The sequence below is a fragment of the Trachinotus anak genome, unplaced genomic scaffold, assembly GCF_046630095.1.
Source record: "Trachinotus anak isolate AG129_WGS33_773 ecotype Australia unplaced genomic scaffold, CSIRO_AGI_Tana_v1 ptg000010l, whole genome shotgun sequence".
Classification (NCBI taxonomy): Eukaryota; Metazoa; Chordata; class Actinopteri; order Carangiformes; family Carangidae; genus Trachinotus; species Trachinotus anak.
Window position 1 is genome coordinate 20,664,830 of NW_027273861.1, and position 15,163 is coordinate 20,679,992.

The window sequence follows — 15,163 nt, forward strand, 5'->3', positions numbered from 1 at the left end:
AAGTCTACTTGTTGACGGGAGATGGTACGTATCTCATACAGGCTTCATGATCAAAGAGCAGATTTTAGGTTAGGCCACATCTCAATTTACTGTAGATGTTCAAAGATGTTTCAATTAACAAACAACAACTCATAGCAAGAGAAATAATGATACACAACAAAGACACAAGAAGAGGGGAAAATTAGGCACTGCTGCCATTTTGGAGCTTATGTAAGTTGCAGCCTGAGGTTACACTGCTGTTAAATTACAGTCTGCTAATCAAATTGGGAATGATGAGCTGTAAAATCCTTTAAATTAGATTTTTACTTGTTTATTTTTTTGTTTCTCCTTACATCACTTTTGACCAGAGCAAATTTGTGTTGTTATGTGTGACATTTGAAAGACAGGTTCTTTTCAGGTCTGCTATCATCTCTGCTGCAAGTGTACATTGCTGGAGGGGAACTGGTTGGTGGCACAGATGGACTAGTGAGATCCTGCACTACACACAGAGATAATGGCATTGTTTTTTCTTTAGCTGCATTTTTACAGCAATTTGTGAACATAATTATACTGAATTTGTGCTGCACAAATCAGTTTTCCTCCCCTATATTTTCATTGTTACTTAACCAAGTACAGCTTGAATTATATCACAGAGAAGTAGGAAAACTGCTTCATTGACAGGAAGAGAGAGAAGCATTTCATTGTCAGTGTGGACAGAGACGTTCACATATTATTTATTATTACTTTCTTTTGCTATTGCTTGTGTTTCCATTGCTAAGAGGTCACTATTTCAGCCTTTCAAGGACTTTCATTTCAAGTCTTACATTAGTGTATCTGCTACTAGCTAAATCTGCAAAGACAGGAAATTTTTCTTGTAGTAAGTAGTTCTAGTCTTGTAGAACGCTGATAGGTGTACGTGCTGGTTTCTTCTGTTCTCCAAAACCAGACAGGGCCACACAGTCAACTAATGGAAAATCAAAGCACTGATACTGTACTTATAGAAGAGACAGTGCAGCTCAACCCATCATTGGAGCTGCAGAGAATCAGTACAGGGGGACTGAGGATTTCAAGGAGAAAACAAATTGTATTGAATTTCCATGTTAATGCAGGAGATTGCACCTGATGCATATTGCATAGCCTTGATTAGGTCCTTTTAGTAGTGGTGTCAGTTGTAAATGATGTATATTCATATTTGACCTTTGCTGTCCTTGTGTTCATTCCATAATCTATTAGTTGCTGCTTCTAGCATACAGAATAACCTTGTAAACACAAAATTGCACATTTGAATTATTTGCAGTATAAACAGTTTAAAGCAAATAAGCCTGATAGGAGATTCTCAGTCTGCAGCCACACAAGGAATGACACATTTGCAGACATTAAGGAAAGAGCTGAACTGGTTGTTGTTCTCATCTACATCTTCACTGTATCTGCCAGTGACTTTAAGCATGATGCTTTACTTGTACCTGCCCCAAAGCTGTTGTACTGCAGTTGCTCTCTGTCCCAGTTTGAATGGCTAGTATTTGTTACAATATGCGTGTATATTACATTTAAGCTGAACTTTAAATGTGCAGAAAGAATGCAGGCATGTAGAATTACACTGGGATAGACTGTACTTGTCAGCACGTAAGTAAGTTTGCAGATGTGAACAGTTGTGTGCAATGTCCTAATTTTGACAAAAAAGTACTTTTGATCAGTGTTGCTCAACCAAACTTGAGATAGAGGATCGATACAGGCAGAACAAAAACAACGTACAAAGCACATGTGCATTGCTGCCTGTATTGATATTTTTGACATATGGCATTTAAATCATTCCAGACCACTCGAGTGATTTACAATACTACACTGCCAGAAGATATAAAAACACTCATTTCTGTTGCTACATGAAAACACAAAAAACATGTCAAATGTAATGTACAAGTTGGACAGCAACAAATGCAGAAAATATCTAGAAATACGTTAAGACTCGAACTGCAATAAAACTGCATTAACAACAGTTTATGTATCTGCAGGATTTGGAGAGACGAAACTCTGAGCTGGAGGATCGGGTTCAGAGTGCTGAAAAGACACTGGCCTCCAGCCGGGATGAGCGGGAGCAGGCGGAGGTCGAGGTCCGACGTGTCATTGAGGTTCTGGACGTCAAAATCTGCGACCTGAAGGACCTGAGACAGAGCCTGGCCAAGCTTGTTGATAAATAGCAACAGCAGGTAGTTGGGCTGCATCTCCACAGTCACAGTCTCCTTCATGTGGCCTTGATTTGTTTTTCACTGACGTAACATCAGAGGAGTAATCAAAGCAATATGGAGGAAAATGTACAGGTGTTTACCATCATGCATCTGTGTTTTCAAGCTGAATGCAGGAAAACACACAATATCAGAAACCTCTTACAGGTACCATGTGCAGAATAAACCATCTATACTGTGCATCAGTGTCTCATTAACCTTGGAATAATTATAAACAATTGACAGTATAGTCTAATTGGCTACTGCTGCTTGTTTTTCCATGTCACAATTCCCATCAGCTGCATGTCCTGCAGTCCCTCAATCCTGAAGAGGAAAAAATTCATTTCACTCTAGGTTTTTACTTTTTTCACCGTCACTGATAACTCTGAAAGGCTCAGGTCCATTTTCTCTGGAAGAACAGCGCCCTCTTCCTCCTTTTTGGAGCCATAGCAACCAAGTGTATTTTGTCAAAATCTGAGCTGGTGGTTTACAGCATGAAACTGCAGAGCAGAGGCTGCAAGAAGCTGAAAGTCTTTACAGTGATGTTCTCGTTGGTTTATGGTAATTGTATTGAGGCCTCAAATTTAATGAGGTAATGATTTATTCATAGCAACGAACAGTACTACACAAAACACATTTTCAACGAGAATCAAATGATTTTCTACTTGTTTGTTGGTTTATTTTTTCTGTGACCTATCTTTATTTAGTACAGTGGAAGATCTACTTGTATTAGTATATTCTTTCACTGACCTAAGAGCCAAGAGTGAGAGTAGGACTTGGAAACAATCAAAAACTAGGGGCATGACAGTTTTTACTAAAAGCTTGTGGTGCTCTGATTTCCTGCAGAGATTGAGGTCTGGGCGTAGACAGTAACTGGAACAGCAGGAGCTGCATCAGGGCTTCAGATAGTTGAAAAATAAAGTTTTATGAATAATTGCATTTTTATAGCTCTACTAAAAATAAATATTTTTATCATAGTCCTGGACATTTGGTTTATAGAAACCTCAAAATGACTGCCCATAAACGCTTCTTCACTTTAAACTAACAGCCTGTGGCCAACACATTATAGTCCTGTATGAATAACACTTTTAGATTACATTTTCTCACAAGGTTAAAAGGTCACAAGGTTCTTAAAAGTGAGTGCTCATAAGGCAACTGATAAAAAAAGAGTTTATTTTAACACTGTGGAGATGCACCCAGTAGGAATTTGGTCGGGGTAAGGACACACTGAGGCAAAGACCGTGAATAAAGTTCCAGTTCACCATCAGCAGCCTGGACTGGCCTCACACCAGCCAGAACATCAACAAACTCAGAGATGCGACAACCTGCTCCCGTGTTGTTCACTGAGGATCGCCAGCGCACGACCATTTTTTGCTCACGTTTCATGAGGACTGCTCTTTGTCACCACTTATTCTACTATTCATGTTCGTGGATGGGTTACTCACAGGCAAGATGGGACATCAACGATAGCTACCAGCTAAAATGATGCTAAATTCAATCTGCAGCTGATAGGTCTGCCCTCTCCACCGGCCACTTTGACACCATCTGAAGGGAAGGTCTTAATGTGTCACTTGTGGCCTGTGGACCCTGATGTCGTTGAGTTGAACCTGAGATTGCACTTGATAATGTTTGTGCCAAGTTTTACTTTGTTTACATTTGTCTGTGTTCGCAAAATGATCCAGTTCTACTTTATGTACTTTTTCTGTGTTTCGCAACACTACCATTTATCATAATAGTAAAAATAACCCTAGAGAGAGGTTAAGCGGAGCCGCAGAGCATAGATCACTATAAGAGCACTGCATGAGCTCTGCAGAAGACCTGTACCTGCCAAGGAATGTGAAACTGTGTGTGTGTGTGTGTGTGTGTGTGTGTGTGTGTGTGTGTGTGTGTGTGTGTGTGTGTGTGTGTGTGTGTGTGTGTGTGTGTGCACATTACTTAGCAGTGTGCTACCTCAGACTGCTCAAGTTAAAAAGCACAACTGCAGTAGTTATAGCATATGGGTACTTAATTGAGTTGTCAAGCTTTGTGTGTGAACGTCTGATGCAAACTATTGATTTTTGCTTCTCGCCTCCTGATGAGTTATTGATAGGTACAAATAAGGTGCAGTTCTTTGCAGCTGATGACGCAGGAACTGCCAGAATCATAATAACACGTCAAAATGTGATTTAAACAGGTCATAATGGAATCTGATGATGTAATAAACTGCAAGATAATGTGGTAGTATTACATCAACGTGCCATTATTGCTCTGGAAGCCTTGTGCCATTTTCAGCTGATGGTGTATTTACCATACTCATTCATAGTTCGGGTTACTTAACTTTGAGATTTTATTATAGGCAGTCAAAATGATCACCTCAGCTGTTTCAATAAACCTAATACAGTCATAATATTAATAATGTTATGTTACTGTATTGATCACACTAAGTGGCAACATTGACGTTTCATCACTTTGACCAGTTATTACACTATCTGGCATTTCTGGCATCAGCTGCTACATGCAAGTATCACTGAATTAGCAATAAAGTTTCTAGCATAGATGCCTGTTCATAGTTAATACAAGTAATTTGTAGGTAATGACACCTGTTCTCATTCATTGTATCAACGGCTGTGTTTTTTCTAATGGCTTCAAAAGATTAGAACAGATTGTTAGTGGCCTTTTATCAAGCATGAAGAAAATACAGAAGCCATCGGCTCCTCACAATTAATGTCACAAACACTTAGCTTCACAGCCGCCTTATCCCAGTGTATAATTACCACACAATAACACTGTGTGAATAGATTAGTAGTAGTTTCTGTATACACAGAAGGGGAGCAGAGAGACTAACTACTAACCCCTAACTGTAAGACCCAACTTTGGGCACTTTGCAAACGTCACACATCTCCATTTTGACTCTTTCTGGCTGAAATTACAAACACGACATTTCAGTACAGCTCCTTAAACCTCTTGTCTGTGTTCAACTATTATCATCTTGGACAGCAAAAGTCTTTATAGCCCTTATTGGGAGGATAACAGAATATATTCTAGGAAATATAGGGAACCACACACCACAAACAAATCCTACAATAAATGACAATAAAGAGAATATGAATATCTGGGGTGGATTCCTCCTTAAATACACTGGAATAAGGCATTTTTAAAACATCTGTTGCCAGCTATAGAGAGAATGCAGCACCAAAGATGCATCACTGTCATGCTGAGGCCACATAAACTGGAATGAACACATCTGTATGATGCTGAACTTTCATCTCCTTTGGATTATCAAAGTTAAGTTTGTTTTTAATTGCTCAGTGTCCAAAACATTGGACCTTTTAGTATGACTCAAAATACCTCAGAATACTTAAGTTGGTTTCATTAAAGTATTGGTAAATAAGAAAAAGGATAAACTGGTGCTGACAAGGCCACAGTTTAGTTTTTCACAAGGATTTCTGAATTTGAAGAGAGGGTGTTTGTATGGGGTTTGTCAATGTGAGATGAGTTCCTTATATTTGTATAGAACTGTTTAACATTAAAACTCAGTCGAAGTCACTGTCGTGTTCTTTGTGTGATGGGAGAGCAAGAAACTCTAGAGTTGTTTTGTTATTCCGTGTTCCTAGTTTGCATCTTACATTTCTCCATGGCTAACTGTCTTTATATGGCATTTTAGTGTTCTTTCATTGAACTGATTCTGGCATTCAACATGTCAGCAGACGTCCGTCAGTCAGCTTGGACTGACTCAGATCATCACACCTGGTCATTTCTAATCAACAGTGGCTGTGATCTATTTGGTCATGCTGCTTGCTTTGCAGCAGCAAGTGTGGGGAAAGCTGTTTGGCACATGAAGCAGCAGGTATGATGCTGAATCAGCTGATTAACAGCAGCAGGAACTGGAAATGCTGCGACAGCTTTTTAGTGATGGGAGAGAGAACAATACCTTTAGCATTTGGGTTAAGTCACGATCAGCCATATGAAAGGGTTTCATAGTATGTGTTGTTAGAGATGCTGTTGGGACACCTGGCATTGGATTTATCTGCTAAATAGCGCTCAGGCTGGCACAAGCAGCATTTGCATGTCACAACCAACCGATTTAAACCAGCACAGTGCCGGTCATGTTTGGGTGCACACCCACCATTTGTTTTCAACCAGGGCCAATTTCAAGAAACAGGTTTACTGAATTACCCAGATAACTCATTGAACAGGCCTCTGACGCAAACTACTTGCCAAACTCTCTTAATTTGGTAACATTTGGCAAACAGTAACAAATTTAGAGCACCAGCTTTATCTTGTTCCAAGTAACGCACACATGAATTTAAACTAAGTCAAACATTTCTTCCTGCCTTGTAGGAGCTCTATTAAATAACACAAGTCAGACGAGCAGCATCATTTTCTTAAATTTATTTTAACACAAAATGGCATGCAGAGCCGATTCAGTCCAAATGTCTACTTCAGCTTCTTCTTGGGGCGAAGGTTGTTGGTGTGTCCACACTTCTTCTTGCGACAGTTGACAGCACGTGGGTGCAGACGGGCATAGCACCTGAAACAGAGGTCAGAGCTCAACTACAAGGCCAACCTTCATGAACCAAGATTAAAGTTAATAGTCATGGTCTCAATGGATCTGGTAGTACTTGGGAAACTATGATATTAAGTTCTTGTGCCAACAAGTTTAGAAATCTTTGCCTCATTTGAAGAATCAACCATTGAGAGTTAAAATTGGTGTGAAACACTGACTAAATGCTGGGAAAAAAATGCAAACTAATAGGCATGGAGCCTTAACCTGCTCACAGTTGTTGTCTTTTGCAATTTCAAGTCTGTCATGTTTACAAAAATTAACCACAACATCCTTTAATTTAAAATAGCTTCCATCTTGCCTTTTCCGGATATTTCATTACTTTTTCACTGATTATTATGCACTTGATTTTATCAAACCCTGGCTGACCAAGGCTTGCTAGCCACAGTGCCAATTTAAAAAGTGCTGTATTCTAAACTCCAACCAACCACTTCGCTGTACATAACAGCAGCACTGCACACAAATAAATTAAAACATATTTACTGGATGATATTGAGGTCTGGACTTACTTGCGGCAGATCATCTTGTCGCAGTTGTATTTCTGGGCCAGCTGTCTGAGTGAAGGCTCAATGATGCCACCACGCAGACGCAGAACCAGATGCAGAGTGGATTCTAGTGGAAAGTTTAAACACCATTGTCAATTGAAAGTTCAGTCGTATCCACCTATAGAAACCCTTCTCTACTTAGGCATCTCTCAGACACCGGGTGCATTTTAAAATTCAGGGGAGATCTATCCTTAAAGAGTGAAACAAAAGATGCTATGATAACTAAACGGCCATAACAGTAAATCCATATCAGTTTTAAAATCTGGCACACAATACACAAATACAGCAATGATACACTTTGGTGGCGCCATCATCCTTGAGATTGTAAGGCAACCCCTGTATTTACTTTTTAGAATCCTACCCTGTTCATAGTGTATTATATAGTGAGAAACTTCAATATGGTTTTCTGTAACAAACACACATCTGGCCTTGCTTGAAATAAAATGTTACCTTTCTGGATGTTGTAATCAGACAGTGTGCGTCCATCCTCGAGCTGTTTGCCAGCGAAGATCAGACGCTGCTGATCAGGGGGAATTCCTGCAAACGCAATAACACTTAGCAAACTGGCATTTACATTTAAACATAGTACACTTCCATTAATGTGCACAAGGCAGAGATATCAAAAGGCTGAGAAGACTGACCATTATTTGAACATGTCAAATATAAAACAACATTTACTTTAGGCCCACCTGCTTACAAACTGCTTAAATCAGTATCTGCCAATGGTTTGACCAGAGGGCCATAAATCCTCTCACCCATTGGACCAAACCTACTTGCTTGCCCCAACTGTAAACCTATAGCACTTCAACTTGGACCCTACTGTAGTACAGTTGGCAGAAAATGTGAACTTTAAGATATAGGATGGTTTACAAAGTAGTTTTTCGAAAGACCTATGTATGTGTGTTACGTTTTCCATACAGCGTTACTTAACTATTAAGATTCCCATCACTTTCAGAGTTAACTGTGACTCTCACCTTCCTTGTCCTGAATCTTAGCCTTGACATTTTCGATAGTGTCGCTGGGCTCAACCTCAAGGGTGATGGTCTTCCCCGTCAACGTCTTCACGAAGATCTGCATGTTTGCAGGCTAAGAGAGAGAACTGACGTTAGCTCCAGGTACAGCTAGCTAGGTCCTGGTTTACAATGGTAAAAACAGAAAGGCCAGTCATACTAGATGAATAAAAAGGCAATAAAGCAACAAAGCTACCGTGTGTATCTAAACACTGTATTGACCGGGAAAATTTGTCCAAAATGTCTGTCTTTAACGCTGCTAACTAATGTTAGCCGCAGACTGAACTCGGTCCGGGGCCTCGCCACATGCGTGAATCTCTTGTCACAATTTTCTCTGTTATTTGCCCGTCAACTGAGCCAGTGATACTTAATACTCATTTGTTGCTGATGTTAGTCGAACTACATTATGTATTTAACCGTATTCAAACACTTAAACAACAGTAAAAATCGACAAATATATGCTGGAGAAAACGTGTACTCACCCGGCCGCTAGCTGAGCCTCAACGAAAAGAGGGCGGAAGAGGCTGATGCTCAAATACGTCACTTCCTTCTGCTCGGTTTCCTTGGTGTTTTTTATTATTATTATTATTATTATTATATATTATTAGGTTTATTTTTATTTTTATTTTTTTTCTTTGAAAAGTTGATTAACTGTACACCAAACTCACTGCATAGAAATAGATAATACATTTAAAATTAAATGCCATCAATGTAATGAACAGCCGATCATTAATATAAAAAACGATCCCTGTGCAATAACTCTGTAATACTTAAAAGTCTACTTTTGCAAACCTACAAACAACACTTATGTAAGTTTTCAAGCTACCCAGCAGTATATAAATCAATTTGAATCAGACCCTTAAAAGATGTACACATTAATGTATTAATAATCTTAATCCAGTAACATTATGTACATTATTCTGAAATAATAGGTTAAGGTATAGGTTAAGTATAGGTTTGTATTTTGAAGCTAATATTGCTAATACTTAAATATTGAATGCGGGACTTTTACTTGAATACTCTTACGTGAGTATTTCTGTACTGTGGTATTACTGGTTTACTTAAGTAAAAAATCTGATTACTTCTTCCACCATGGTCTTTCATGAGGAGAGCCAATGAATCAGTTCTATATTAAATTATATTAACAGTTTCTGCTTATACTGCCTATAATCTGACAAATGTTTAAGAGTAACCACACACTTTGTGTATGATCCAGCAAAACACCCCCAGCAGTACAGTTTCATTTGTGTTTCTTTTTCTATAACTATTCCAAAATGTTATTCCACAAAATAGACTGTGGAGGGCGACAGCAAGCAGTGTGTTGGTCCTGGAAGAAAAACAGACAGTAATGCTTGAGAGAGGGTGGTAAGTCACGTTTTAACTTTAGAGCACCTAAGATGATTTGTGTTAGAGTTTGACTGACACTCGCTGTTATGCCTACTGACGGAAGTGATTTTGAGCCACAATGTGAACATGACACAGCCTCATGTGTGGATTGGTAATGCAGTGCATCATTTATTCCAGCTTTAAATCAAATTACATTTAATGTAATTATATTTTATGCATGCAATCCCATATACAACATGCTTGTTTTATCTAACCAAAGCTTTTTGGCGTCATATATATAACCCTACAAATTTTTATTTGTCAGTAACAAATTAAAATGATTTCAATATAATTGCACCAAAATCATGGCATTAGTCAAAATCATCCCTCTCTGCAAGTTGATATTGCAAGTTTACTTAAGGTAATGCTGAATTATGCATAACACTCTTGAAAAAGGAAAGTGTGGCCACCCCAAACCTTTATTAGTCTGAATGCCACTTACAATTTATACAAACAAATAAATACATATTTTTTGATTAATCAATGAATTGTTTTGTCTGTAAAACATCAGATAACAGTGAAAAATTAACCCCATTATTTCCTACAAACCAATCTATCAAATGTTAAATGTGTTAAAATTGATTTGTTTGTTCAACTAAGTTATCCAAAACCCAAAGGTATTCAGTTTACGATCATGTATGACTAGGAAAAGAAGCAAATATTATAAAAGCTGAAATATCATATTGTAGAAACCAACAATGTTTTGGCATTTTGCCTTACAATTTGGCTGAAATGATTAATAGATTTTAAAAATCAAGAATTCAATTGTCAATAGACAAATCATTTTAGCTCTCTTTAGTATGTTCTTATAGATTTATTCTTAGACTTATACATTTAGGTAACTTGTTTTTCTAACACTTACGGAAAGCCAGATAGAGGGAAGTCTGTAGTTACCGTGTTAGATCCCCCATGACTTTCTGATAACAAGGAAAATTTAAATTTTATTTCTTGTAAGCCTTGTTACTTAAGAATGAGCAGTTTGTGTGCTTCCTATTTGTCAAATTAAATGTTACAACTGAACAGTTTTGGTTGTCCACTCATTGCATTTGGCCTTGTAACAGGACACCACGGCATGCATTTGTTTCTCTGCAGGAGCAGCAACAGTATCGACATCATCGTGTTCCACAGCACAGAGGTTTCCATGGTGAGGCACTGTAGCATTTTTCACCAGCTTCAGAAGAAGATGGCTAGCTTCACCAAAGAGTTACAGTAACATAAGGAGGACAACAGTGGTGTGCGACATGACAGCAGTGGTGAAAACGTTGGTTCCAGCCTGTCCTTCTGAGTTCCTACCGTCTACCAAGCTCCCATTTGTGGACAAGGACAATCCAGATGGATATTCAACCACTTTCAAGGAGGACTTCAAGCCTTGTTCTTTCAAGAAAGCAGAACCTGTTTATAAGCCTACCCCAGCCCAGGTGCACCACAGGGACTTGAAGCATATCAAGGAGTACCTGACAGAGCCGATGGTTTCTTACCACCGTCACCCATTGCCGCAGACGGCCTCCATACCGCGATGGACCGCACTTCTCACCAACTTCAAGATGCAAACAGACCCTAGGGAAGTTACTTTTCCTACCATCCAGTCCCAGAAGTTACAGCCCCAGCCCTTCCAGGCCCCTCCCGCCCCCATCCGACAAACACAGGCCATCAAGAGGATCCAGCAGGTGGAAAAAACTCCAGAAAGTACCAACAAAGCAACCTTTACTCCACACCGTGGATCTCCTGTTGTAAAACCCACAGTTAAACATCTAGGTAGGTGACAATATTCCTAATTTTAATCAGATTATTTTACTGCATTTTTTTACAACAACAATAAACTCATATTAGATTGTGGATTCAGCAGTAAACCATATATAACTGATGTGAACATTCATCAAATTTGGATTGAATTAACCGCTAAAAGTGGGTAAAAAAAACTGTTTAAAACTTACAAGATCATTGCCTTGTAATGAATAACAGTGAAGGAATCTGTATGAGGGTGTATCTAAGATTCCCGCAGAAAGCATTATGTAATAAAATTTTACAATATTTTGTGTTTCTCTGTAGAAGAGGGCTTTCCTACAATAAAAGGGGATGGATGCCATCGCAGCTTTGTCTCCCAGTACAACGTCACCTTCCAGGGAGCCAGGGGCAAAGCTGCTCAACTCGTAGACAAGGTAACATGAGCCATCATGATTATTCCAGCTGGACACCACATGACTGGAATATTCAACTCAAACATGGATAAGTCTGAGCTGAAATTTTGCACCAAAAGGCCAAATGTACTAAACAGTAGTAAAAAAGTAACAGAATACATTTATTTATGTACAATTTTGCGATCATTGTTCTTTACTTGCATATGACCCCACTATGTACATTTCTGTTTACTCATAGGTCTACATCCTACTGTGTGCTTTTACTGGAACAACCTTAAACTGGTTTGTTGATATGTTTGAAACAGTTTTTTTAATGTGGATCTGAGCTTTGACTGTATAACTACACAGAAGCCATACTCCAGACACATGATGAGCTGGAGTATCATCACTGTCAGCTTTATGTAAAAACAAGAGTGGCAAGGTTATTGACCTTTTTATAATGCTTTCCATGAAATGAGTGTTATTAGCACTTGACTGTGACTGTCACTGTTTTTATGTCTTTCTTCAGCCCTCCTCAGTGGTTATGGGTGATCCTGAGAAGATTGTAGAAAGAGAGACAACACACACTGCGTCATTCAGCCGGCCCACTGCCTGCAGGTCTGCAGCTTTTCTGCTTCACTGAAAAAACTCCCCTCTCGTGACTCAGCTGATATCCTATACACATAGATGCCAAACAGTAGAGGAAACTGTGGCTGTAGGGCCAGGTGTCACCATTTAGATCTCTTTTTTAGGCGTGGACTTGTCTTAGTTGTCAAATTGGCATTTTATTGACCCAAATGCCCCAAACATTTAAATTTAAATTTAGAAATTAAAGCTGTCTAAAATAGTAAATTTGAAATGTATTAGGCTATTTGTCGCTCTATGAAAGCACACATCATCTGGTGTTGAATGTGTCCCCAAACAAAAAGCATTCTCTATGTTTTTGATACAGTCCACCTGTGGTGAAAGAGCGTTTGAAGTTCACGCTTGGAAATTTCTCAAAGGACTCATGGTTGTCAACAACCAAGCAAACCTTTTGTTATCACAAGCTGGGTGAGTGTTTTCTGCAGTGCTTACTAAAAATTCTGATTTGATATTACATTTCCTATGGTGAAGACTTTTCATGCAAACAGTAGGCTAAGTGTAAATGTAAAATCATCATTATCTGAATGAACTCATGTTTCTTTTGTACTATGTGTATTTGAGGAAACTATTGAGCTGATATTGTTTAGTACAAAGTGCTAAGTGTTTTTTGTTGTTGTTTTTTTAACTTATTTTGATCTTTTGATCTGAAATAAGTATTTAAATGTTACTGAATGGTCACAACTTTAAAATGGTTTCATATCACAGTCGTGTTGACACTGATATTCTCCCTGTCAAAAAACTGTCAAAAACACAGTTTACAGTTTCATGCAGGGTTTCACGTGGATTTCTATCTCGAAGGAATCAGACTAAGATGACACAGGATTACAGATGAAGCTCTATTATTTTAATCTCAGCTATCATGTCTTCAAGTCCAGATGAGTTGGTTTGGTTTATTCCCCAGGAGATCCGGTTGTTCTGACGAGGAGGAACCAAAATTACAGTTCCTTGCCCAAGGGGGACACTGATACCACTCGCAACAAAGAGAGAATGTCAGTCACCACCAACAAAGTCTTCTTCTCCAATGTGAGATAGCAGACCTTCTAATTAATTATTTTTTGTATCTATAATATTACTGGTACACTATGTTATATAAATTATAAAGTGAACATTTTACTTGAGGTTAATTTATGACCCTTGCACTTATTTTTCCAATAGACTGTGGAGTTGATGTTGATGGAGTTTGTTATGTTAAAGTTTTGTGCAGTAAATCAATGTTCCTCTCTACAGCTGAACCACACAGAGTGTCCAGTGTCTGTGTCTGCATCTGACCTGATGACCAAAAGCCATGTGCAGTTCAGCCCACCCCATCTGTCAGGGATGAACTACACAACCATGGCCAAAGAACACTACGGCAAAAAGGATGGAGAGCAGGCCAGACCAGCCATCCAGTGGCCAAGCAACATACTGAGGGGACCAGGTGATGGATCGATCCTGTTTGTGTGTTTGAAGGGAGGTACATCTAGATATTAAATGCATTTAATCTATTTGGCAGAACCCGGGGTGAGCGTCAGCACCACCAAAGCTGACTTCCCTCCTCTGACGGCCTGCACACAGACACATTGCCTGCGAAAGCACAGGGTGAGAGATCACTAAATAAACTCTACAATATTGGTTTAAATCTCCAAATTGTAACAGAGACATTAGTAGCAGAGGTGGTAATAGCTGTTGTCATATTGGTAGCAATAATAATGATAATAGCAAGTAGTAACAGAATTGCAATTTCTATTTTTGTCTTCTCTCAGTGTAATATTATATATTAATGATTATATTTGTTGCTGCGTGCTAACCAAATAGAGCAACATCAGGTTTCCATTGGCCGAACAGCACTTCAGCACCTCCCACAGTGAAGACTACACAACCAAACCTTTGATCCGGCAGCGCCCTTGCTGCAGCCAGTTCATCACTCATTTTGTCATGAAGTGACTGAGAATCACAACTTGGTCACTGGCTCCTGTATTCTTGCCCAGCACATGATTAAAATATATAAAGTCAACAGTTTTTCTTCTGTTTTTGTAGTTTCAGAAAATACTGCTTAGACCTTTTGTGAATTAGTAGTAATGAAAGTAGACTCAAAAGGTGATCAAAAGGCAGTTCTGAGTTTGATAATCAAATATACTGTTCTTTCTCCATGGAATTTTTAAAATTCTGCAAATAAATTATAGTATTTGTTATCATAAGCCTCTTTGTTCGGATTGTTATAAACCAACTGCTTACTAAGCCCAGCCCGAGAAATGTTTTTAATAAGTGACTTTAATGAGACTGTGTTGACACATGGTATGTTCAGTAAAAAAAAAAAAAAAAAAAATACATGTAGTAAACTCCTTGAACTTCTGGAGTTAAATGTTTCATGCATTTCCCAGAATCCTTTTCAAAAACCCAGTTAGAGGAGGTGTGGTCTTGTTTTATTCTATTCACGTGTGGAACTTTAACCCTGATCTTGAGTCTTGAAATCCTTGAAATCCTTAAAAACGTATAATTTTTTTACATTATATTTACATTTTCACATTGGTATCCAACCAAAGCCACTCTGTCACATCATTTTTCACAGTTTTGTGTTTTTTCAATGAGCTGCACAAGAATGCTAATAATCTTCCTAGGATGATAAATAAATTAACCTTTACCCAGATCAGCACAGGGGCCATCAGAGTGTGAAATGTTGAAGCAGTGTGCAAGCGAAGCTTTAGCAGTTAGGTGGCTTAAACATAAACCTCAGCCTCGC

General features: G+C 38.7%; 3 protein-coding genes across 5 annotated transcripts in view; 2 read left to right on the plus strand and 1 right to left on the minus strand.

Annotated features, from left to right (window-relative positions):
* Positions 1-5,723, plus strand: part of LOC139625973 (homer protein homolog 3-like) — a 47,359-nt gene extending 41,636 nt beyond the window's left edge. For 2 of the 3 annotated variants that reach the window (XM_071486077.1, XM_071486076.1), the window contains one exon: positions 1,989-5,723. In XM_071486077.1, coding sequence (XP_071342178.1) covers positions 1,989-2,174 — 186 coding nt within the window. In that variant the 3' untranslated portion in view covers positions 2,175-5,723. Of the gene's footprint in view, positions 1-397 lie in introns of all 3 variants that reach the window. The other variant, XM_071486078.1, reaches the window with a different exon arrangement.
* Positions 5,724-6,554: 831 nt separating this feature from the next.
* Positions 6,555-8,869, minus strand: LOC139625974 (ubiquitin-ribosomal protein eL40 fusion protein). Its single transcript, XM_071486079.1, has 5 exons — positions 8,779-8,869; positions 8,261-8,372; positions 7,737-7,823; positions 7,251-7,353; positions 6,555-6,708 (listed from the first exon to the last, which is right to left on the minus strand). The coding sequence occupies exons 2-5, from the start codon at positions 8,361-8,363 to the stop codon at positions 6,615-6,617; spliced, it is 387 nt and encodes a 128-aa protein (XP_071342180.1). The 5' UTR covers positions 8,364-8,372; positions 8,779-8,869; the 3' UTR covers positions 6,555-6,614.
* Positions 8,870-10,807: 1,938 nt separating this feature from the next.
* On the plus strand, positions 10,808-14,510 carry LOC139626408 (uncharacterized). The gene is made up of 8 exons (XM_071486717.1): positions 10,808-11,437; positions 11,732-11,841; positions 12,329-12,417; positions 12,752-12,852; positions 13,346-13,467; positions 13,672-13,861; positions 13,937-14,022; positions 14,239-14,510. The coding sequence occupies exons 1-8, from the start codon at positions 10,924-10,926 to the stop codon at positions 14,365-14,367; spliced, it is 1,341 nt and encodes a 446-aa protein (XP_071342818.1). The 5' UTR covers positions 10,808-10,923; the 3' UTR covers positions 14,368-14,510.
* Positions 14,511-15,163: the final 653 nt, after the last annotated feature.

What these genes read in the sequence shown, in the direction of transcription:
- LOC139626408 (XM_071486717.1), top strand. Translation starts at nt 10,924, where the DNA reads ATGACAGCAGTGGTGAAAACGTTGGTTCCAGCCTGTCCTTCTGAGTTC. An exon ending in CTTTTGTTATCACAAGCTGG is followed by an intron (nt 12,853 to 13,345) that starts GTGAGTGTTTTC and finishes TTTATTCCCCAG; the next exon opens with GAGATCCGGTTGTTCTGACG. An exon ending in ACAAAGTCTTCTTCTCCAAT is followed by an intron (nt 13,468 to 13,671) that starts GTGAGATAGCAG and finishes TCCTCTCTACAG; the next exon opens with CTGAACCACACAGAGTGTCC.
- LOC139625974 (XM_071486079.1), bottom strand. Translation starts at nt 8,363, where the DNA reads ATGCAGATCTTCGTGAAGACGTTGACGGGGAAGACCATCACCCTTGAG. An exon ending in TAAGATTCAGGACAAGGAAG is followed by an intron (nt 7,824 to 8,260) that starts GTGAGAGTCACA and finishes TTGCGTTTGCAG; the next exon opens with GAATTCCCCCTGATCAGCAG. An exon ending in GACAAGATGATCTGCCGCAA is followed by an intron (nt 6,709 to 7,250) that starts GTAAGTCCAGAC and finishes CCTCTGTTTCAG; the next exon opens with GTGCTATGCCCGTCTGCACC.